Source organism: Lagopus leucura, unplaced genomic scaffold (assembly GCF_019238085.1).
Source record: "Lagopus leucura isolate 7727_CA_CO unplaced genomic scaffold, USGS_WTPT01 Super-Scaffold_73, whole genome shotgun sequence".
NCBI classification, from domain to species: Eukaryota; Metazoa; Chordata; class Aves; order Galliformes; family Phasianidae; genus Lagopus; species Lagopus leucura.
The window spans coordinates 24,734,293-24,759,538 of record NW_024962252.1 but is presented as its reverse complement, the minus strand read 5'-3'; the positions used below and the strand labels follow the sequence as shown (position 1 = coordinate 24,759,538).

Genomic DNA, 25,246 nt, shown 5'->3' with positions numbered 1-25,246 from the left:
GTAGTAGAATTAATGAGACTTAAATGGCTTATGCTATATAAGCTGGGAGATGAATATTTGGGTGAATCATGAAGTTAGATGAAATTTGTCTTGAGGTTAAGAAAAAAAAAAAGCGAGCTGGTTTCAGTTACGGTAAGGATTCTCAATTCCTAGATGTAGAATACAAATTTTAACACTCAGAAAATATTAAAAGAATTAAGGTGTTGTTTTTTAATTTTTATAATGCTTTCATATGTAAAGAGACACAGAAAAGTGTCTGCAATTTAAAAAAAAAAAAAAAAAAAAAAAAAAAAGTTCAGTTGCATGTTGCAGAACTGAAAGGAGTTAGTCTCGTAACACAAGTCATGCAGCAGTTCATGTTGCTCAACAGGAGAGTGCAGAGTAGCTTTGTGAGAGAAGCTTGCACTGTCCTTAACAACTGTTCTTCGGGTATTTTCTGTGTTGAGTTTGAGAAGATAGAGGGACCCTTTAAACTACAAGGTCTACTCTGAAAGTAATGCTTCCTATTTTATTATGTTGGCCCATGATGTCAGAGGTGGATGGAGGTGATATGGCAGTAGAGGTTGAACCTTACTGTGGGTATTCCATTACATTTTGTTGTCATGTGACAGATAACAGCCGAAGAGCAGTCTAACAAAATGGTGTCTGAGATGGAAGTCCATATAAAGCCAAGGTGTGTCATTAAGGTCCTCTGTGCAGAAAAGATGGCACCTCTTGACATTCATTGGCATTTGCTAAATGTTTATGGAGACTGAACAGTGGATGCACAGCGGGGTGGTGGGTTGTGCATTTCAATGGTGACAGTGGAGACAAGACAAACTGTGTTCTGAAAGGTCATGTACAGCTGTGACACCACTCAGTGAAGAGCATCTCAATCAGCTCATCCGTGCTAATTGGTGGATTACAGACAGGGAACTTTGGAGATTAATATTAGCTTGAATGCGTAGGAAACAACGGTGGCAACATTGGAGTATCACAAAGTGTGCACTAGGTGGATCCATTCAGTGCACCATACTCAAATTCGTTAGGATCTATTGAACCAATACAAGGCCGAAGGTGACAGTTTCTCGGATTGCTTCATTAACAGTGACAAGATGTATGTTACCACTATGAAGCTGAAGATAAAATGTGTAATCCGTGGAGTGGGGACGTGTGAATTTTCAGCACTGAAGATGTAGCCCTCAATTGGTAAAGTGATGTGCCCTGTCTTTTGGGATAGGAAAGAGGTGACCCACCCTGATTTTCTGGAATCTGGACAAACCATCAATTCTGACTGCTATGTTGTGACAGTGATTGTGCTCAAGGTTTGAACTTCAAGCATCAAGCCAAAGACAACAACTTTTCTTTTGGAGCATGATAATGTTGAGTCCCATACCAGTTTGAGTACTGTAGAGCACATTGCTGGTCTTGCTTGGAGACTGTCCTACCACTCAAACGTTATAGTCTGGATTTGATGCCTCCAGTCTTCTGTCTACTTGGGCCAAGGAGGGACAGATTAGTTGTGCAACATTTTGCTAGCAGTGAGACCATTATAGCCGCTGTGAAACAGTCAATAACTTCTACTGTTGCAGGTTTTTGCAAGTGTAGCATGCAAGCTCTTGTTTGTCACTGGCAAAAATGTGCAACTAACGGTGCTGATTGTGTTGATTTTCCTTTTTTTTTTTAATCATATTAATTTATTTGTTTTTGTAGCTGAGAATGTGCTCTATCAAGTAGAGTAATTTTGCCATTTGTAGCTGTTGGGTTTCCATAGAAATAAATAGGAGGCATTACTTTTGGAGCAACCTACGTATGTGTTTTCAGTCTGGAAAGTGAGTGCATGAAATGAATAAGACCTGTACATTTGCTAGTGTCCTGAAGAGGTTGTATAGTAATTGGCTGTGGAATCTTCTTGTGCTGGAGGGTATTAACTGAAACTAGCTAATTTACAGTCAGAAGGAGATGGCTTTTAACATGCAGCTAAGTTATGGAACTCCCTGTCACAGATTATTATACATGTTGAAAGCATAAAAGAAGAAACTGAAAGTTATCACTGTGTACTTTTTTTGTTCTTACACCCAGTTTCGGCTACAGCTGGAAGTAGGAAACTATTTGTAGGTATTTGTTCCAATTTAGTATGGTTATGCATTTGAAGTACTTCATGCTTTTTCATGAAAACTAGAGCATATACTAAATCTAAATAGGAAATGTTTGTGTCTTTTAGGACTGGAACATAGTTGTATGTTATGTAGCATACTGAAATAGTTGCACACTCAGAAAAGTCTCCATGTCTCTCTTCTTAACCTTTCCTACAGGAGGTTCTACTTAATTTTCTAAACTATAAACTTTTCTAAGTGTGATCATTGTAAATCATGTTAATCATATTGTGAAACTGGGAATCCAGTGTAGTTTTTCACCAGGATACCTTGTTCATGGACACTCAGCCTCAGTAATAGGTAAGGATTGTTGTAGTTTTGGATGAGGCAATTGTCCCTTTGAAAAGTTACCAAGCACTGGAACAAGCATCCTAGAGAGGCTGTGGGGTCTCTTTCTCTGGAGATATTCAAAACTCACCTGGATGCTTTCCTGTGCATCCTACTGTAGGGAACCTGCTTTAGCTGGAGGGTTGGACTAGATGTCTGACCAGGGGTCACTTCTAACCTCTAGGATTCTTTGATTGTTCTTCCTTACGCCTTTAGATCTAGATCTACTTCCAGAACTGTGGAAACATGGCATATTCCTTCCATATCCATTCAGTGATGTGCTGGGGAAAATAAGTAGTAGCAGTAAAAACAGTGTCGAAGGAAAGAGGAATCTTATTCCTGAGGCCCATTATGAAGCATTTTTTGTATGTTTGTTGTTGTTGGTTTGTATTTTTTTTTTTTTCTTATAGGCCTTATCCTGGTTCTTCTATTTTTATTTTTTTTATTGCAAATGTTTATTTCTTTAACTCTTCTAAACGTAAGGATTTCTGCAATCTATTTGCCAGTAGCTCTGTTGCTATATTAATTGTATCTCTGAAATTAGAGGCATCCTATGTTGGTATCCCCTTGTTTGGATAACTTCATTGAGGTATGTTGAATATTTTGTTCACACATAGCCTGAACAGGAGATTTCTGGCAACAGCTCTATTTTCATAAACTGCAGGAAGATTCTTTACAGTAGATATTTGTGCCATAGGATGAATGGCAGGCCACAGAATTCTCAGTGTTGCTCAAAAGAGAATGATTAACTGTTCATATGATTCTGTGACTGGTGTGGGTTCATGATGTTCACTTGCATGAAGCCACCTGTGTGCTCCTGTTCTTTCAGTGAAGAGCTTTCTAATCAGGCAGTTAAAGAGTATGCCCGGAGGCATTCCAGTAACATTCCAGTCATGTTATTTTTGTTTCTAAATAGAGAAGTGGGTCAGATAATTGTTTCTGTAGATGAAGAGGTCAGTGAAAGTAGTTCAAAGGGAAATAAATAAGAAATAAAGTGATCAACAACTTCCCCCACATTTAGTCTCTGTTACTATTCTGGGTCAGAGTAGAAGAAACAAGAATTGCATCCTTTTTCAAGTGACAGTGGGGAGAAGAGAAAATCAATCATAGATGATCAAAACTTGATGGATAATTGCCTCAGGTATGAGATAGAATTGTTATCAGTGCACAAAAGTTAAGTAGCTTGCACTGCAAAATATTTGTGTAAGTGCTTCAAGGAAGATGCTGTGTTTTCTCGTTATTCTTATGCCACCTATTTGGATCATGAGTTTCCAGTGTTAGTCTGTTATTGGCAGACCAAGTGCACCGAGCAGCAGAACTGTCTCACAGATTTGGATAGAGGAACTCACTGTACTGCTTTCTGTCTGCTCTATTTAAAATAAATAAATAAATAAATAAAAAATTAAAAAAAATCAGCAAAACATGCTGATTATTTTGACACCTCTCCTATGAAGAAAGGTTGAGGGAACTGGGCTTCTTTAGCTTGGAGAAGTGAAGGCCTTGGGGGAGACCTCGTAGCCTTCCAGTATTTGAAAGGAGAATATAAACAGGAGGGGGTACATCTGTTTGCAAGGGTAGATAGTGCTAGGACAAGGGGGAATGGTTTTAAACTGAGACAGGGGAGTTTTAGGTTAGATATTAGGAGGAAGTTTTTCACACAGAGGGCGGTGATGGACAACCTGTTCCAGTGCAAGGAGGTTGTGGATGCCCTATCCTGGATGGCAGGATGCCCCTGGAGGCATTCAAGGCCAGGCTGGATGTAGCTCTGGGCAGCCTGGTCTGGTGGTTGGTGACCCTGCACACAGCAGGGGGGTTGAAACTCAATGATCATTATGGTTCTTTTCAACACAGGCTATCCTATGATTCCGTAATTCCTATTTTGGACAAGCAAACGTTAGTATTTCAACTGTCTTCAGGGTGGTAGCATACTTGGAATTTGCATTTTTGTGCAGAAAGCAGCTCATTAAGGGAACTGATTATACACTAAAATGCACATATGCTGGACCTTGTTCACTGGTGGTTTGTAAACCAAGAGTACTCAATTTGGAGGGGGGGTTTTTTTTTTTTTTTTTTTGGTTTGTTTTTTTCTTTTTTGAGAAATCTTGCTTAAGCTGCTTTTTGCCCAGAATGAGGTTAGACTGCATGACTTGGTTGTATAACCGTTCTTGCACTAGGAGCGTGCATTGAAGATGAATTGTGAGCTGTTTGTATGGGGGATTGTTGTCCTTGGTTGAAGCAAATAGTGCAAGTTAAGTCCTTTACTATGAGTGGTGAAGTGCTGGAACATACTGCCCAGAGAGATTGTAAATGCCCTGTCCCTAGAGGTGTTCAAGGCTAGATTGGATGGAGCCCTGGGCAGCCTGGTCTACAGTTAAATGGGGAGGTTGGTGGCCCTGCCTGTGGCAGGGGGGTTGGAGATTTGTGATCCTTGAGGTCCCTTCCAACCTGGGCCATTCTGTGTGAAATTGCTTTTTTGACTGCTGCTCTTAGTTTAAGTTGTGTTTTGATGGAAGCCTTTCATTTTGGGAGGAAAATGGCTTACCAGGGCTTTCCTGGACCTGTGAAGTGTTGAAGGTATCTTAGTGTCTTTCAACTGCTTGTATAATTTGAGTGAGAAGGCTTGTTAAAACATAACAATTAACTTTCCAGATGTTATCCTTTCGTCCACCTCCCTTACTTCCCCAAGTTACTGATTCTCCAGTTTGTCATATAGATTGCGGTCTGCTGTAGTGTGAAAGAATGCCATAATCTTGTTTCCTAATGCCTAAAATAGCACACATTAGAGAGATGTAAGCTGGAGAATTTGATTATCTGAACTAGAACGTAAGTGCATACTTGCTCTGTTTTGCAGCTGTCCTAACTCCAAAGGCAGAGTCCACAAACCACAGTGGAAGAGAACAGCAGCCTATTTTTCTATTTACACTTGCTCCATGTTATGTAAGCTGCATATTGAATCATCTGATAGTTCATTTTAAATTAGTATCTCACTTAAGAAGGATTTGAACTGTTTTGTGTGATAGATCTGTCTTGTTTAATGTGTCTTGTAAAGACTTTTGGCAGGGAGATGTTAAGAGTAATCTTAGCTCCTGAAGGAAGGTTCAGAAACAACCTGTACTGAATGGACAGTTAGAGAAAAATTTCTTAACTGCTGTTCACAGCATGTTTAATACTTTAGTTTATATATAAACTCTATCAGGGTTTAATGCTTACTACTTTCTTTGAGATAGCGATAGCTGATAGGTGGAGAAAGGTCTCTTATGCATCTGCCTTCAGCTGAGGAAAAAAAAACATTTTGATTTAAAAAGAGAAAATTTTAGATAAATCATGAATATGCATTCTTTTATGTTAAACAGATCTTTAGTGATGACACTTGTGGGTGTAATGCTGCTGTTCTCGAGCAAGTTTATTCTTTAAGGACCGAAGTTTGCAGATGGTATGCTGTGCAAGACCACCTACTGATCTGGGGTTGCTGCAGTATGTGAGCAGAACTGAAGTGATTGAAGGACCTGATTTAGTTTTGTTTTTATACATGCGTTCTTAAAGTGCCAAGTCACTGATTCTTTAGTTCTGCTTGCACATCAGCTATTGAAATACCTGAGAGAGGAAGCACAGTGCAGGAAGTAAAATTTCTTAAATGCTTCCAGGCATTATTGTAACACTCTGTGGGGGTTATCTGGAACTAGTGCTACCTGCAAATAAGACGTGCTTTCTGATGAAACTCTTATCTTCTAACACTGTAAAAAACATGAAATTTTTATTTGCGTTTTCTTGTGTATGTATTTGCCTACAAAGAGTGCCAGACTTTATTTCTTTCTTTTAGTAAAAACAGCCACATATAGCAGGAGAAAACCAGAGCTCTGATAAACTCAGTGGTTTAAAACTGAACCTTGGGTAACTGGCTCTGATGTCTTCTCTTCCACTTTACAGGTGACTTAATGGAAAATGTTTTCTATGTCAATATTTGAGGGGAGAGAGATATGGGATTTAAGTTGTGGCACAGTTCTGAGTGATACATGCAATTGCTTGGTCCATATGTGTGTCTTAGTTTCCTGAAGATCAGATCATGAAGCATAGTCACAGCAAATGGTTTATAGATGGGCAGCCATCTGTTCTATCATATTTAATTTTGTCTCTCTGTGCTTTATTTCTAAGATTCTGGCTTTTCTGTTTAGGAAAAAAATTACTTCATAGTAGGAAATTATTTCACTGTTTCTTTTATTGTAGTCCGAGGCCAACAAAGTTTACGGAACGCCCTCGGCCCGGAGTCCAAATGATCTGCTCTTCTTTTAGTGCTGGTAAAAGACTGATTTGTTGATTTATTTAATCTTTGTCTCAGTTTAAGAAACCATTTGGAGAATAAAGTAAAGTCCAATGCAGTTACTGTAGCATATTTCTTGTTAGTAAGATGAGATTGAGTTAAAATGGTTACTGAAAGAAATGTTAAATATTAATAATGTTCTGAATCTGTGCATTATTATTCTGGTAATGTAGAAGTTCTGGACAACAGTTGAGCATAACATGTTGAAAAGAAGCTTCTTGGCCACAGTTCTTTAAAAAGTGGTAAAATCTTCTTCCTCAGAGCAATTCTGAAAGTTAACTTCACCTAAAATTGAATATATAGGGGTTTTACTAAGAAAACATTGATTAACAGGTTCTTATGCTCTGAACTTCATTGATTCCCGAAACTGGCAATTGGTGAAGAATGCAGTGTAAACAATGAGATAAAATAATAAAATGGCAGAGAAATATTTTCAGAATTACTGGAGTTCTTTTTCCATTCTATTTACTCTAAGACTGAGGCCAGTGAGAGCCAAGTCACAAACAAATCACTGTAGTTAGCTAATCTTTTGAATATGTCTCCAGATGCCTATTTATGTGACGACAAATGTGAGGTAATTAAACACAAGTTTAACTTCTGAGTTTCCAACCTTTTTTGGTTTTACTGAAGGGTCAGCTATAGACAAAACTGAAATGAGATACAACTGTACAGTTAAGAGAATAAATACAAATATTTAATCTTAGGCACATCTGAAAATTCTGCAATATCATTAGCTTGCCCATTTTTGTTATTATTACTTACCCGTGTTTTCTTTTCTCAGGTGGAATGTTTTTGGCTACTGGGAGTACAGATCACATCATTAGGGTTTATTTCTTTGGATCAGGTCAGCCAGAGAAGATATCAGAGTTGGAGTTTCATACTGTAAATACTTTATTAAAATTACATATGTATTTGATTTAAATAATGATTTTGTTTAGTTTGGAATCACTTTTGATAATTTTTTTTTTTTTTGCATAGGACAAAGTTGACAGCATTCAGTTTTCTAATAGTAGTAGCAGGTAAGCAAAACATTTATTCACAGCTAGTCTTTTGACTTGGAAATTTGTAAATATCAGCTTCTTGATGCAGTTAGAAAAAACTAAGTTTACTATATGAACCTCAACACAGAAAACATCTGTAAGTTGTTTTAAATAATATCTTTCAGCTTTACACCACTCTTCATTGCAATGAATTGTGCGAACTAAGGAATGTAGAAATATATATTTTTTTTTACTTAATATGCATATATATTCTCAGTTTGTTCAATACCTTTCTGTTTAGCTACCCTTTATAAATGCATCATTGAAATTCTGGATTTTGAATGTGAAGAATGCTAACGAACATACCTCAGTTTATTGTGAAATTTCTGATATTTCATTCAAATGATGCTGTAACATAAACTTTTATTGCAAAGCAAGCAGTTGGAAAGCAAGCTGCGTTGTGTTCCTCTGTCCACCTCTTTCTCTTCCTTCTGACCCCCAAAAAAGCTGAAGAAAAGGTGGGGAAGAAGCTCAAGCTTGTTTGCAGCTGTTCAGAGGCAGTTGTTCAAATAAGTATTGTGATAGATTTTGTGTGTTTTAAATTGAGACTCAGCTTTCAGTTCTTCTCGCACTTCAGTTTTTTCACCTCTTAAATTACTTCCGCAGCTTTACGTGCAGTGATAGGTGAGTTACAGTGTTACAGTGCTCGCTGGGCTCTTAAGTCCCAATGGCAGAGCAGTGTGGTAGCTCTGCAAGGTGCACTATGGATCCAAGTGCTATTAGTCTCTAAGGGGCTCGTATTAGGGAAGAAAATTTCACCTTTTACAGGCCTTTAAATATTTACTGGTCCATTAAGTGTGTTTTCACCTCAACCTGGTAGTACAGCGTTCTTACAATATTTGGACTCCGTATACTTCAGCTTACTTTTCTGAGTTGTGAGTTGTCTAGCTTCCACCTCTTTTTGTGCAATGGTCTTCATTATCTAATTTACTTTTTTCCCCTTTTCTTAGATTTGTGAGTGGAAGCCGTGATGGAACAGCACGAATCTGGCAATTTAAGCGAAGGGAATGGAAAAGCATTTTGTTAGATATGGCTACTCGCCCATCAGGGTAAGTAATATCAAATATTCTGTTACCCCGTAGATACTTGAAGTCTGTTGATTTTTGTTTGCTGACATATTGGGGGAAAAAAAAAAGCCCCCTGTAATGATTATGGATTAAATGTGCAGTATGCTTGTCTAGCTCTTGAAGTCCAATGAAAACAAATATTTAACTACATATTTAACTGTGGAAATTAGTTTGTCCTGATAATAGCTCCATTAGTACATTGGTTAGATTAAGAGAGTAGAAGATACACAAGACACGTTGAAGGCTAAACTCACGCTTTTTACATAGGCTTCTGGACCAAGAAAACCAATTTAGATCTCTTACTGAGATTTCTTGCATTCTAGTGATATTTAAAAGTTATTGTGGAATCTACATGCCCAGAAAAGGGGTTTTGAGTTCTTTCATACCATGTGCCAGAGCAAATAAGTTACCTGCCATGTAATAGGTTCTCACTTGGCTGGAATAATCTGAGAATTCACAAAGCTTTGTAGGTATGGAAAACTTCTGTACGGTAGACTAAGTGATTAAAAAGACTTAAGATGGAGACTTTGTAGAAGATAATTATTTTTGCATGGAGGAAACATTTTCCAACATTAGATTATTAGAAAGATTTACAGTGATTTAATGGGTAAATCTTTTCCATAAACTGATCATATTGAGTGGTTTCAAAGAGTTTATTGAATAAGAATATATATATATATTCAAAAGTAATTCCATGAAAAGACATCTGAAAGACTAAGAGAGGGGTGGAAGAGATGGCTAAATGAGCTCTTATAATTTACTTAAAAGTTTGGATCAGAGGGTATCTTGTTATGGGCAGGCACAATAAAACATGAGTATAAAACTTTTGGATGAAAGTCTGTTGTACGTTACTACTCGAAAATGAAGTCTGAGTTATTTTTCCTTCAAAATGTAGCCTATAAAAATTACTGGTTTTAACTGATCCTGGAAAAAATAGCAATGGGTTCTTTTTTCATTATGGTCAAAATGCAGAACTTCTTAGAGAAACTGAACTGCTTGCTTCAGCCTTGTAGTTGAATTCTCATTTGTCTCTTTTGATTAGGAGAGTAACATGCAATTCTGCACTTGGTGATGTGATCTTTTTTTGCATAAGCACAATTTTATCAGAAGTAATGAAGTTGGTGCACTGAAAGGAAAGAAAGAATTCAGCCTATAAGACGACTCCTGTGTTCTGCATTGTATCTAGAAAGGAATCTAGCTATAGTGGCATGTTGTACTTTTGAACTGTACACTATTTATAATTAGATCACGTGTTGTAATTCAATGTAGGGTGCTCTGAAAGTAATGCCTCCTATTTATTTCCGTGAAAACTACAGCTGATACAAAGAGCACAACATCACTTTGATAAAGCAAATTCTCAGCTACAAAGCACTCATTTCAACATACTCACTGCTATTAGCTGTGCATTTTTGCCAGCGATGAGCAAGAGCCTGCATGCTGTGCTTTTAAAAATCTGCACCAATGGTGGTGACCCATCGTAGTAGCTGAAACACATTACACACCACCTCACTGTGCTCACATCCACTGTTTGGTCTCCATCAGTGTTCAACAAAAGCCAGTGAGTGCCAGTGGGTACAATTGTTTTCTGCATGGATGAAGTCAATTACACACTTTTGCTTCATCTGCACTTCCATGTCAGGTGCTGTGCTGTCAGACTGCCCATCAGCTGCCTTCTGTCAAATCTGTCATGGAGCAACAAAATGGAACAGAATATTGGCAGGAAGGTTCAATCTCTACTGCAGTACCACTGACATCTACCAAATTATTAAAAAAGGAGGCATTACTTTCAGAGCTTCCCTTGCAATTGGAAGATTCTATATTTTTTGTCCACTTTATTTGTTTGAATTTGGATTACATTTCAGGAGGCTAGTGTTCCATTTTTATAAGGATAAAAAAAGAAAATGCATGCAAGAACTTGCAAGCATGCAAGAACTTGCAAGCAAGTGCAACTTGCTGATAGTAAAGTGTTATAAGTGTGGTGATGTTATACTCTAAGTTTCCTGAGAATTTTAACTCATTTGAAAGTATGAGAATACTTCTTTCTGTGTTTATAAGTACTTAACACTGATATTCTCCAGGCTAAATTACTGTTCGCTAATTGACTAGTTTGGATTTTTGTTCTTCAGCTAACTCAACAACTGCTATGGAATTAAACTGTAGTTTGGTATATATAATGTAGTTTTTAAAATATCGAGAGGACTCTGTAGTCTTTGTTTAAGAACTGATAGCTCTTTTTCCGATTGTGTGTATTGAAAAATGGGTAGCATCTCATATTGCCATGTTCTTGAAGAATTAACACTGATATTCTCAATAATGAAGTAATACACAGGTGTATAATCATTTGTTATGGACAGAATGTTTTTTAGCAGACTGGAATTGCTTTGAAGCTCTTCTTGTTCTTTTGCTTTAGACAAACTCTACAAGGTGTAGAAGATAAAATTACAAAACTGAAAGTGACCATGGTGGCGTGGGACCGCCATGACAATTCTGTTATAACTGCTGTCAATAACATGACACTGAAAGTTTGGAATTCTTTCACTGGCCAGCTCATTCATATTCTCATGGTAAGGTGCTCTACCTTGATTTAGCAATCTGAAATGCAGACTTCATGTGTATGTAATCAAAATTCTTCTTCACTCATTTTTCTCTGCAGCTTTAGCAAATGTATTTACATGATTCAAGTGCAGTTAAGATATCTCAGCTGGTTTGTAGAAAATAAAGCTTAAAAGTTGCAAATTGCCATTATTGTTGAGATGTCTGGAACTATTTTTTTACTTTTTTCTTAAAATACTATCTTGTAAGGACAGAAGTTGTTTCTTTTGACGTTTGTTTAGTTAGGCAGATATTTGAAGTACAGTTAGTAGAGTTATGCTGATTAAGCACAGACATTTGTTACTGCAATCTCAACATCCCATGAATACGAAAAAGCAGTCTTCTAAAGAAAATAAAGTTTTTTGCTGATGGCTTTTACTTATTTTAGTTGAGAAAATAGGTAACTATGAGATGAGAATGTTTTAAGCAAGGTACTCTGGAGGTGTAATTATCTAACTGTAGTATTACAGTTGATTCTTGACTGATTCTAAATTAAATTTCTAATTAAACCATACCTAAGCAAATTGAAGTCTACTAAGCATTAAAACAAAAAATATCAAATTTGAACTCTGGTCTTTTAAAATCACGATGAAAGTTGTGGGTCAAATTTATTCTGAAGCTGTCATACTTGACATACTTATTAAAAATCTGAAATTGCAACTGCATAGAGAAGAGAATAGTATGTACATACAAAAAAAAAACCAACAAAAAACAAACAACAGACTGTAGTCAGAGTAATTACTACATGCTGAACATTTTCATAGATTAACGATGTAGTTGTTTGTGTTACCATATTGAATGGTGTTTGAGATAATCCACTAGTTCATCTTGCTATGTCTTTAATTTCAGGGCCATGAAGATGAAGTGTTTGTACTTGAACCTCATCCATTTGATCCAAGAGTTCTCTTCTCTGCTGGACATGACGGGAATGTCATAGTTTGGGATTTGGCAAGAGGGGTCAAAATCCGGTCTTACTTCAACATGGTAATTATAATGCTTTATGCAGATATGCCAATGCAGCCTTTCTAAACTTTTTGCTTTTAATACATTTTTGTGTAGGCCATCTTGAAGCATGCATTTGTAATATATAGGCCAAGGTCCTGCATCCAGGAAAGTTGAGAGAAATTTCTGATTGGTGTAGTGGGACAAATACTGAATTTGTAAAATCTGAGAAGTCTTCTGGCTGTATTCCGTAGTGTCATTTTTCAACGTGCTTCATCCACGAGAAATTGGAATGCTAGTTTACATTGTCTGAGACACATATAAGAGACAGGGTGACAGAAGCCCTCCTGTAGTACTCTATCTCCTTCCTGGGAAACCAAGATAAAACCATGTTTATTTTTTTGTGTTCCTAATTCTTAATCTGGCTAAAACTCTTCAGGAGTCACCTGATCTCATACAATGTTGTATGCTGCCTCAGCTCTGATTGAATACAATCAGCCTTTCTGTGTAGAGCTCCTCCACATGCAGGTTTCAATTATGATCTGTTCTGCATTATGCTAGTTCTTCTGGAAGATGGATGTAACAGGTATTTCTTTCTGCTTCTTGGTATTAAGTAGGTCTTTATGTGTCATATTCTTCAAAAAGGTATAGTGTTATGCAATCCAGACCTTGCCTACTAGTTGAGAAAATTTGTAGAATGTTGTAGAATAAGCTTCATCCAGCTTTCAGCTGTAGTGGAATGACAGTTTTAGAAACCAGCATAAGGATCATCTGAAGAAGAGATCTGGCATAGATACACTGGTTATTTAAAAAAAAAAAAAAAAAAAGAAAAGAGAAAAAGATAAACCAGCCAACCAAACAAAAGAACAAAAATCAGACATTTGGAAATGGACTCTGAACCCAGAGAAAGTTTTGACATGTTCAGTGTAGAGAACAGTTCACAGAGAAGAAATTCTACTGTAATCTGTGGGAGAACCTAGACTCCTACAGCAATAACTTACGTATTGTTCTTTTCACATGGATTTCTGTAACTGAATTTAAGAGGGAACCCAGTCAATTGGAGCTATGAGTACGTACCTTTGTTCCTCACTGCTGTTCAGTCTTACCAGAGTTGCATGTCCTCACTGCATTGTTAGGATACCTTTCCACTACTACTTATAGCAGATGGATGATGGTTCTCATGCATTTTTAAGTTTAGTGCAGGCTGAGTTCATTTGCTGCGTGTAAGACAAGTCCATTCAGGAGCTGTCAGAATCTAAATTATAGATGCCTGGGACTTTGGGCAACCCTTTGAAAAAACTGAAATGTATGAATCAAGGGTGAGAAGAGGCACAAACACTGAAAAAGATTGAAAATCTCATTTGAAAATCTTCAGAGTTGTAAAGAAATGTATAGATAATCAGAAGCTCTTAGCAGCTGATAATACATGCTTTGTGTTGGAAATAAATGTGGTAATGTCTGCCTGTTGAGTGAGGTGAGGGAAATTGTAAATCTGGCATTCAGTTTCACTCAAAGATGTGTGAGGCAGGTATCCTCTACAGTGAGAGGTATCTCTACAGTGTCTGTATGTTTCACCTGTGTTCTCTGTCTGATACTTCAAAAGACAAGAGTGGTAATTGGAATGTTTTTTAGATTACAGGGGAAAGGTGCTCCTACAGTGTGAAATTGGATTACTGTTACAGAGCTGCAACTGTTAAATGTTTTGGTTTACTAAGGTACTGCACAAATGAGCAGAGCTGCCAGTCTTTTCCCGGTTTCCTAACCAATGTGTCAACTGGGAACATCATTATATTAGCCACTATTAAATTATTCTGATAACTGCTGTAACATTCATGGGCTTGTTCACTTTGTCATCTCATACTTCTGGAAAACAGAAGGGGATGGGAACGCTTTTACAGATTGGGTTATCTTGAATCAGATGGGGAATATAAATTAAAAGAACCGAACCTGAAATTTGAATACATGAGGTATCTACTTTGCCATTCAAGAACCTCACATCATTGCCTTGCAAAACTGTCAGTAGTAATATAACTAATGCTGCCTGTCTTTTTCATGGCAAAAATCCCCGTAAAAATTGCAGACCTTGGGGACATTGGTTGAATTAGAAAAATCTTAGGTGATTATTAGTGATAATCAGTCCATTCATGTATTCCCTTCCTAGGTGGAATGCTTGTTATATCTAAAACATGTCAAATCCCTAAAGTGGAACTGGGTATTTATTAAGCTCTCCCCAATCTGAATTCTTTCATTCTCAGCATCAAAAATCAAAGCTTGAGTCAGTTTGAAACTTAATTCCTTTTATCCAGTTAGTGAATGTGAAATTGCAAATCCCTAGCAGCCAGATAATTTTTTTTGTTCTGTGTTGAACTTATATCAAGGCTCAAAAACTTTGATTCCTCTACTTGTTGCAGACAGATGTCACTTGGAAACTGAGTGTCATGCAGAACATTCTCTTTGAGTTTGTTGGTTTTTTTTTTAATTAACTTTGAATTTGCTATTAAGTTAGTTAGCACAATCACAACTGAATTTGAAACACCCTTGGTTTGTGCCAGATTTTAGTCTTTTTTAATTAATGATAGAGCTTGATCCCATAGGTGACTATCTACACATATGGGCTTACTCTCTGTAAGTATGTATATAATTTATATATTCCATGTTTTCATTTGTACTCTCCACTGCGATGATAGATTTTTGTATAGGTATTAATTGCACAGCTTGATGTTTTAGTTCATGATCATACACTACTGACTTAGCTTAAAGACTTTGGTTGGCTAGACTCAAGAAATTTATTCCCTATCCTACCCCAGATAGTGAAATTTGCCATAGGAATGTCAAAACTGAGATGTCTAAAGCTCTTTTAAACAATTTTGAGATTCAGCAAATAAATATTGGAGTGTATTTGCACATGCAAATACAACCATTTATTGTTGTTTGTAGCCTGTGTAATACATTTGCCATTCTTAATTTAATACAGCTGCTATTGTAAAATGTGTTGTGTATTTTTGTCATTCCTTTTTTCAAGGAATGAACTGAGTTTGTGGTTTTGGTGATGGAATACTAGGGTAATTTCATGGGTTGTAACTTGCTTGTATAGATGAGCATTTAGAAGACTTGCAAAGAAACCCAGGGTAATAAACCTTAAGTGATTGCTACTGCTTAGTTTTAGAGCTTATATGTTTCAGAAAAACAGTGTTTTTGCTACCGAAGGACAGCACAAACCTAGTAAATGTTGAAACTGTGGCTCATTACCCAGGTTCACTGAATGACTTGACAGTCTTGGCACCTGAACTCTTGGAGAGTGTGGTTGTTAATCTCCAAAGTGGAATGCAATCACCCAGAACATCTTCAACGTACTGAACAGTATGTTAGATTTAAATGTCTTAGTGGACACGGGCAAAAAAAAATGCTGAATGGTAAGCTGTCTTGTCAGAGCTAGTTGGTGATGGGGGGCATAGAGATGCATTTGAATTGCCAATTCTTATTCCAGTCTGCAGTGTGGCATTTGAGTCCCTTGTGTGGTAAGGCAGATTCTCAAAAACAGGAATTAAGACATGGCTAGGAGTTGTATTCAGCTCTTTGTTACTGCCTATTAGTTAAGTATTCAGCTAGGAAACAGAGCACTTAATTTCTGTTTACTTCTTGGATGGCAAGGTGTTCAATTCAATGCCTATTACTTACTCAGGAGGTTGTCTCATCTGTGAATTTCTAGAATGGACTTTTTCCCCAACATACTCTTGAAGTTGTGCTGCTACAGAGAGGTGTGAATCTTGAATCTGAAGTATGTTGGTTTGGGTACATCTGTTCTAGGTAAATTGAAACCTTTGGCTCCAAGCTTTGTAAAAGCTTGAATTTGCAAGATTAGTGCTCTATTAGGCCATTTAAAAAATAATAATAAAATGTGTTCACCACTCAATTGTCATAGTGCCCATTTTCTTTCGGATGTCCTTCCTCACTGAGTTACTTTTTATTCGACTTAAGAGTTTTGGTTTATTAGTATTTGGTTCCAGTATTATCACTTGAATGGTGTGTGCTGTAACTTGGCCTAATACTTAAAGTTCCCATAGGCCTTAACAAAAGTTTCTCAGTTCTAAGAATGTTTGATGGGACAGAAAACTACAGGAACTTGAGAGTCTTCCAGATCAAAAAGGAGGTACTTAATAACATTGGGAAGAGGCAAAAGTCTTGGTTGGTTTGGATTGTTTTTTGTTGGTATTATAATCACACATAAAGTGTTTGAGTTTGATTCCAAATATCTTTGTGGTATTGGAGTCATGCCCTCGATTTTTTTTCTTTGATTTCTGTGACTTCCCTTCTGCAATAACTGACAGGGCTGAGGTCTGCTGGCTCAGACTGCTTGCAGCAAGCTTTCCTTCTGTCTGGAGCTTTAATGAGTAGGTTTCTCCTGCAGAAAGGCAAATACTACTTGTGTCACGAATGGGCTGCCCAGGAGAAGTATGTTTAAAGGAAAAAAATCTTCCCTAGACTATTTCAGGATATGTACTAAAAGGCCTTTCACTTTGTTGTGTGGGGTTATTTTTTGTTTTTGTGTTTGGTTAATAATTTGGTTTGCAGCATAGCCTAACAGTTGCAGGAACATATGGTGACTGCCATTACTTGCAAGTATGCAGCTGAGAATATGATAACTGTAATACAGTAGCAAGAATGAAGGACTAGGGATGGGTGGGAATTTTCCCAATCTTTGTTAACTGTAGAACTTTTTATTTTTATTTTTGCACTGTTAGCTTCAAATATAATTGCTTGAATCAGATACTCAATTAAATATTGTAAGTAGGCATTGCAATTATTGTAAGCTTTTTATATTGGTTAACAGAGTCTTTCTGACTTTATATTTAAAATAAAAGCTTTATGCTTAAAATAAAGAAAAACTGCTTTGTGTAAAGTAGAAATTAATAAGCAGGAAAGTAGGAGTACTAATACCTATATTTAAAAAACAAAAAGGTTCTCCTGATATATTAAAAACCAAAAACTACAACAACCCACTCCAAAAACACCAAGCAAGACCAACCAACATCTTACGTGATGAGATATTGTTCTTCGGACTTCCTGGATTGACTCCTTGCGAGTTGAATCTTGGAGAAGTTAGGCTCTGTACAGCCATTAGTAGGCTTCTTTACATCTCATGTTATGCAAATGTCTCAGGAGCTCCTATGTGCTTGAACTTGTTAGTTTCAGACATTTGCTTGTAATCATAAAGTTCTACTCCTAACGCTTGTGAAGAATTCATTTGGTTCAATTCCTGTTTCTACCTTAGCTTTAAGACCTCTGAGCACTGTTGTGCTTTTTGGGACATTCTGGGTAAATGGTATTTCTGGAAACTACTTTGAATTGAGTTCAGAGGTGGCCTTCATATTCTGAAGAATGCTTTGAAATACTGATACTGAAAGAATGTTTTTACAGTCTTGTATTAAATTGACAAATCTGAATACTTCAAAATCTTCCTGCCTTTGTGCTTTTTTCCAACTTGCTGACAAGCTGAACCACCTTAGCTTATGATGCTTAAAGGTCACACTGTGTGTCTTCAGCTGTTGTGGGTTTGCTGATTCCAAAGAATTACATGAGTGTACTTCAGAAATGCACTAACTGTAAACTAATGATTAGAAGCAACTTTGATTCTTTTTAGAGGGAGAAAAAGAAATCCTCTCCCTCTCCTGTATCCTCAGCCTCAGTTACACTGCAAAAGAAAAACTTTAATCTCTCCATGAAATGTGATTGTTCTCTCTGACTGCATGTTGCTTCCCCTGGAAACCAGATTGATACTTGAAGAATAATGGATGATTTCTTACAGTGCCCTAACTGTTACTGCTCGAGTGGGTGTTAGTCATTCTTCTACCCTCTGTCCTGCTTTATGGAAACCAGCAGAAAAAACCTTCAGAATTGCAAAGCCCTGGGGGAATGCTGACCTCCCTGTTGCATCAGTATTGGACAAAGTAATAGGATATTCTATAACAGTTCTTTGCTGTCTCTGAAAAACACCAGTCCAAAGCGTAAGACCTGCTTTTTCATTGAGACCTACAATGACAGCATTATCTTTGATAGCTGTAGCTGCTATAAAGTAGAATGAGGCATTCTGCAGAACACATGAAAACTTGTGTTTGTGGAGGTGGGGGGCAGAAGTGGCATTTTCAGCTTGTGCTTATTTTCATTTAAATCTTTGTACAAAGATCCTAGCTGTTCTCTCTCATTCCAGGTGCTTTGCTGTGGGAAGCTCATGGCGAGCTCTCCCAAACTTTCATCCAAAATGTTACTTACTTTATGTAAATTGCAATTGTATCTAGAACTAGGATTTCTTGTCACTTGCTTGTGTTCAGCATGCTTACCAATTAGCAACAGATGATGAAGCTTAAACCTTAAATATGAACTTTTTAAAAAGCAAAGCAAGGTCTTAGTCTTTCATGTTAATTTTGCAGAATGTTAAATAGCTTATTCAAAGATTAGGCTAGTGTGAAGCATGTAGTTTCTTCTGTCTGTATGGAAAACAATGCATTAAAATGAGTACAGTGTTGACCTGAATTGAAAAGTGTTCATTAGCTAACAAGTTTAAGCTTTTTGCAGTTGCAGTTTTAATGTTAGTAATATGTGATTTTCATCCTATCTATACAAAATTGTCAGCTCAGAAGCAAATTACTTGAGATCTTAGACTGAAGTTCAAATTTATCTGCATAAATATAACACTTTTATTTATTTTTTTTTAAAAGTATTTAAAAATAACTGGGGATGAAACTTTCATCCTTGGAGTTTAGAGGTTAAAGGGCATCCTGCTGTAACATGAAATAAATATTTATAGACCTTTTGAGCACTATGCGTCATTCTGACTTTGCATTCTGTTGCTGCATCAGAACTTAAATATAATTTGCCTTCCTGAGTGCGTTGGTGGGAAACAGCAGCTCTGAAGCTCCTCGTGCTTATCTTGGATGTTGTGCTTATGTGCTTGGTTGGGATTAGAAAGGTATTGCAGAAGTTGGTAAACACACTTCTGGGATGGGAGGGTGGATGGAACCACAAACCTGAAGGCTTATTATTTTGAACTAGTATAAAAACATGAATGAAATGGTGAACCTTATAACTATTGAATTCTTTGGGTTATGACTCCTTTTGTAAAGTGTTTAGTGTTGTGCACTGTCTTACCAAGTTGACAGAAGCTTGGACTGGCTTGTCTAGTTGAAACCTCAATTTCAATGTAATGTCATATTCAGCTTCATTTTTTTTTGATGAAGAAATATATATTGTTACTTTCAATGTAATTATCAATTAAAATTGTTTTTTAAAAATGTCTTTACATTCATGTCAAGTATTCATGAAGCTAAGAGGTAATAGAAATAGAAGTCTAGATGCATTTTTGAAATTATGTGCTGCATTGATTATCTGAAGAAAAATGCTTTGCTTCAGTAGATCTGTGTCTGCAATTGAGAAGATGAGAATCTAGCATCTGCTTTTTACACTTAGAGAATCAAAGCATTATTAAGTTTTTTAAGAGCAGTGCAAAACTTAGGTAGAAACGTTTCAGAAAGGTTGTCTGAGGACACACAGCTGTTCATTGGTACCTGATATACTTATTACTTTGCTGCAATAGCTTCTGTTAGACTGTGTTCTAACTTCTTATGCAGTAGGTAGGTAACACTGTTACATGATTACAGTAGTAAGATTTGTTTCTGGATATTGACAAACTTAATTCTAAGTCCCTTGGTTTTCTGACTAGTCTTAAAATTTAGATCCAACTCTATGAAAAAATGTATCTCTTCAGTCCTTTGTTTTCTTTCTAAGGTTGCTTGTTTCTTGAGAAGCCTTGGGCTGAAGAAACTAAAAGCCAGATTTTGTGTTTTGAAGATGATCTCTGAAATTGTTTTATTTCATTTGATTGTCTTTAAAAGCACTTGGGCAAGTAGAATCAGCAAGCAGGTGTTACATACTTTGTAAAGCCACTCTCTCCTGGTTATGTGAAGATGACAATAGAATAGCTCTTAATGTGCTGCTGCAGTATCAGATGATATCATAATGTAACAGGTTGTACTTCTAGAAATGCAGACAAAAAATTTGCAAATGTAATGATGATATTAAAGCAGTAGTTGTATTTAATTGTTATATAATGCAGCTATCAAATAGTTGTGTTACATGCTTGTTCTTGAAATTGCAAATATGTACTGTCACTCAGTGGGACAGCTTCAAGCAGATGATACATTCTTAATGGTTTTGCTTTACTGTTGCTGTTGTGAATAGATTCCTTTTTACAGCCAGCAATTATTTAATATGTGCAGACCTGTTAATGCAAATAAATGCTTTATGTTTTAGATACAAAAATTCAAAATCATATGGACATTGCAAAACAAGGATATGATTGCTGAAGTTAATGTCTGAGGTTTTGTTTTCGTATCTACAGCTAGCTGATACGTAATTAATGTAAACTTGTCTGATATTCCTGATTCAGTGCATTTCTTTCCAAGTGTAAGATTTGTAAGATAGATGGTAAGCATATTGCAAGGCCTTTCTTTCAAGCTTTTACATTTTCCCAACCTTGCAACATATACCGTATCATCTGGAAGATTTTAGTAGAAACTCTCGCTTAGCTTTGATGCCTGGATGTATTGTGAATCTATGTGAAGCTGTGAACAGTGACTTAAAAGAGTTATGCACAAAACTTGATCAAGCATCCCATAAGAATGTTACTGTTTCACGCAGTGGAAACTGTTGAGGGTGTAATTGTAACCCTCCTTAGAGTAACTGGAGAGCCTGCCGCACTACTGGACTGAGGGATACTTTTTCCCTTTCCCCAGTTTGTGTCTTTTTTCTCCTTACACATCTTAGTTTTTATTAAAAAAAAAAAAAAAAAAAAAAAAAAAAAAAAAAAAGGTGAGGGAAAATTGGGAACTGGCGTGGAGGTGATTGTAGTAATATATTTCATAATGGAGATGTCCAGTTTTTGTGAATTTCACCAGACTCCCTCTCCCCATCCCCCAGTGATGATTTAAATATTTAATTACAACTTAATCCTTACTTTTTTTCTAGAATTTACTGTGTCAGTGTTATAACAGCATCAACTGATTGAGATCAAAGGGGTTTCTTCCTGCAAGCTGTCAATCAAGCAGAGACTACCAAGTTGCAATTCTTTTTTTTTGTTGTTTTTGCATGCTCCTCCTTCAGGGAGCTGATTGTGGCTCTGTCCTTTGTTTTTAAATGAATACTTCATAACAGGCAATGACTATGCTGTGCCTCCTTATGTCTGTTTAGCAGTCTTTTTCGTACTTTTTCTTCTGAGGTCTAGTCATTAGTTTGAACTCTTAGTGAGCAATTTCATCTTCTCAGAGAAAGTGTATTCTTTCACTGATCTGTTTTCTTATGTTCTCACACTGCTTTTCAGTGCAATCTGATAAACTGAAGCCCCAACAGCATTATCATATCAGTTACAACATTGTTTCCTTTTCATTAATCAGTAAGCCTGAATTGCCTGCCTAGGTCTTGTTGGCAGATTCCCGATGAGATTTAGCCTAAATGGCATACTAAAAAGTTGTAGTCCCTCTCAGAAGCATGGCATGGAAGATCAGATTTCATTCAGGACAGCTCAACAGAGTTCTCTCTGCATCGATTGTTTCTGCCGTATGAGGTGATTCTTTTGGATTAATATCTGGGAAGGCAAGCCACTTGCTCATATGGACAAACTATTGTAATCTCCAGCATTAGTGGAGATTTAAAGACCATTTATTTTGTATATAGTGGCCTTCATAATGTCTGAAGAAAATTCCTGTTTTACTGGGATAATATAGATTTTTGTAGTCTTGGACCTCATCTGAAACACAGAATGACTTAAAATAAGATTTTGAATTGGTCAGTTGTAGTCTTACTGAAATCTTTTTGAAAGGTTTCACCTTTGAGTAGTATGTACGGACATATAAAGGATCTGGAAGAGTAAAGACTTCATCATGCTCTGTTAATTTGGGGAAAAACAAACAAACAACAACAACAAAAAAAAAGCAAAAAGAAATACAGTACTGAGTTTGCAGAGTATTTAGTAACAAAAAAGAAATTGTAAATACTTCTTGGAGATTTATCTAAGTTCCAGCACCCATGGGTGATCTGTAAGATATTTTAATGGACTTGGTAAGAAGTCTGATATTTTTTTAGCTTATCACAGATCAGAGATTGCTCCTTAGAGCAAAAGAGAACCTAAATATGCAAGGGGAGACTTCCCAAATAGCTCGAGATTGACTTGATTTAAGCAGCTGTAATATAGTGTCGACACTTACAAAAGAGTCTATTTGCTTTAATAACAATTAATTATCTTTGCTTTTTATTGGTATTTTTAGAAAGTTGTTCTGGCATATTGTTGTTGTGATTGGAAGAATCTAAATTTTAGTTCTCAAATTTGAATGTTGTTTGTAATTGGTTTTCAATTGTACCCAAACATTCTAGCAGGCTTGCAGTCTTCCTGCTAAAGAATTCTGAATATGTGTTCTCTTTCCTTAGTGTCTGTGCTAAGAGACTGAGCTCTGAGGTTTTCCATTCTCACAATAAGTGAAAACATTTCTCTGTAGCTGTTGCAGTTGGAATTTGCTTCTCTTGAGTATGAGAAGCAAAAATTATTTGTATTCCTTTAGAAGCGTTCTTTTGTCTTACTGCCTACTTGTCTAGCCGTGTGTGAGCTTTTTCTGTCTTGTCTGGATGTACCTCTGGTGTGCTTTAGGATTATAGTTTTCTTTTTGTTGTTGCATCATATGTAATGCCTTGCAGTCAGTGATCTTTCTTCCTGTGTTTCCTACTAATTGCCTCAGTCTCTTAATGTGAAGGAAAATATCTACCTCAGGCTAGAGAAGACTTAGTTCACTGACTTAAAATGATGCTGATGACTTGTGTTGGAAGATGAGATGGAACAGCATAGGTAGAAGTGCATGGGCAGAGTTCTGTTAGAAAATTATTTCTAATAATCTTATTACTTTTGTGGCCTACTGCATTTTTTTCTTGTTGACTTCTAATTGCTTCAGCTGCTGTGTCCCACATCTGTTCTTAGTGGTTGATTTGCTAATGTTCATTTCATCAACAGTTTTTTTTTTTCTGTAGTCACTAATAGAAATACCTGGATGGAGGGACTTTGCTGTTTGCATTCTTTTAGCTCTGTGCGTCTTCTTCAAAACCAAAAACTGTTATCCATTCTTAGTAAGTTTGCCTACTGCACAGTTCTCCTACCAATCACAATTTCTTCCATTTGAATTAAGTGCCATGTCATGTGACAGTGCTGTGCCTGTGAAATCCAGCTAGGTTTTGTGTTTGTTTTCTGTTTTTGTTTGTTTGTTTTTAAATAAATGAATTATATTTTCTTGGCATACAAAATCAGTTAATTTAATGAAGGAAGTCTGCTAAGTTTTCTGGTAACCTCTACTGCTTCTTTAGGAGGAAGTTCTTCACTTAGAGAGTGGTGAAGCACGGGAACAGGTTGCCCAAGGAGGTTGTGGATGCCCCATCCCTGGAGGCATTCAAGGCCAGGCTGGATGTGGCTCTGGGCAGCCTGGTCTGCTGGTTGGCGACCATGCACGTAGCAGGCGGGTTGAAACTCAATGATCGTTGTGGTCCTTTTCAACCCAGGCCATTCTGTGATTCTGTGATTTCTACCGCATGTGCTGTGTGTTCCTTAAAAACTAGCTTCTAAGTCTTTCATACTAACTATTGATAATGGGTCAAAAAAGCTCCATCTTCTCTCTTTTTCTAGGTACTTCTCCATTTTTGAAACAAGAAAATACTTTGAGGATCTAAGACGTTTCTTTATACTGTAGTTTCAGAAGTATTATCTCTGGTTTAAGAACAACAAACTCTTTTGAACCTAGAGGAAAAGAATAGCTGTCCATTTTCATTCTTAATCAACATTCCTCTCTTTGACATTCTGATGTCCTTCTGTTTCCTTGCAAATGAAAACGCAGGCAAACGACATAATTCTCAGCGTGGTTGATAATAAAAGTAATCTTACCTTATTCTTCTTTGTATGCGCCTGAATTTCTTCCTTGTTTGTAACTGAAGAATCTTTGCTACTTGCTTTGCTAACAAGTGTCTTAATGTGCTGACTTATTGGCAGTCCTCACACTGTATGAGCAGCTCTTAATTAACCAGTGTGCTTTTTTGTTCTCATGAGTGGTGTCTTCTCCCTGCCACAGATATCCTCTCATTCAGCAAGGAAAGGTTTTAGAAAGGAAAAAAACATTTCACTTTGTTTGGGATGCAGTCTTCAGACAGTACTTGTACCTTTGACTTAAAAGGGATGGAGTGAGGAAGGCTTCCTTTTTGCTCAGTCCTATATTTAGCTTGCCAAAGTTAGAACTTCATTGATTTATTTCAGCTTTACCTTTTGCAACTTAATATTTAGTTTCTGTACCAGGTGACCAAATCCTATGTTAACTTTATTATTAAAGGAATTCCATTGTGAAGTGTATTTTATTAAAATATTTTTATGTGTGTGTATATATATATGTATATACACTAGATATCACACTCTGGCAGGCTTTGCCAATTGCTTTTAATAGCAATTGTGCCTTGGAAGCTTATCACTAAGAGTAATTTTTTGTTTTTGTAATATTAAAGGTCTTAATTTCCAAGTAGTGGTACACCACACTTGAGGGGTTGTACTAAACAATCCTAGTTCTGTCCTTTTTATAAGCATGTTTTACACCAGATTCTGACCATATTTACAGTGAAACTGTTTAATCTGTACTAATTACTGAATAAGTAAATGATTGTATTTTCTTTCTTATATAAAGGAATGTCTTCCAAATAATGTTTCACTCATGAATTTCATACATGAAATTTCTTGAAAATGGTCCATCTAAGCCA

General features: G+C 36.6%; 1 protein-coding gene across 1 annotated transcript in view; it reads left to right on the top strand.

The window, feature by feature from the left end:
- The window catches only part of LOC122183081 (pleckstrin homology domain interacting protein), a 107,124-nt gene that overhangs the window by 28,038 nt on the left and 53,840 nt on the right, over positions 1–25,246 (top strand). The window contains 6 exon segments of the mRNA XM_042876841.1: positions 6,687–6,757; positions 7,562–7,662; positions 7,759–7,799; positions 8,771–8,869; positions 11,298–11,451; positions 12,329–12,463. Coding sequence (XP_042732775.1) covers positions 6,687–6,757; positions 7,562–7,662; positions 7,759–7,799; positions 8,771–8,869; positions 11,298–11,451; positions 12,329–12,463 — 601 coding nt within the window.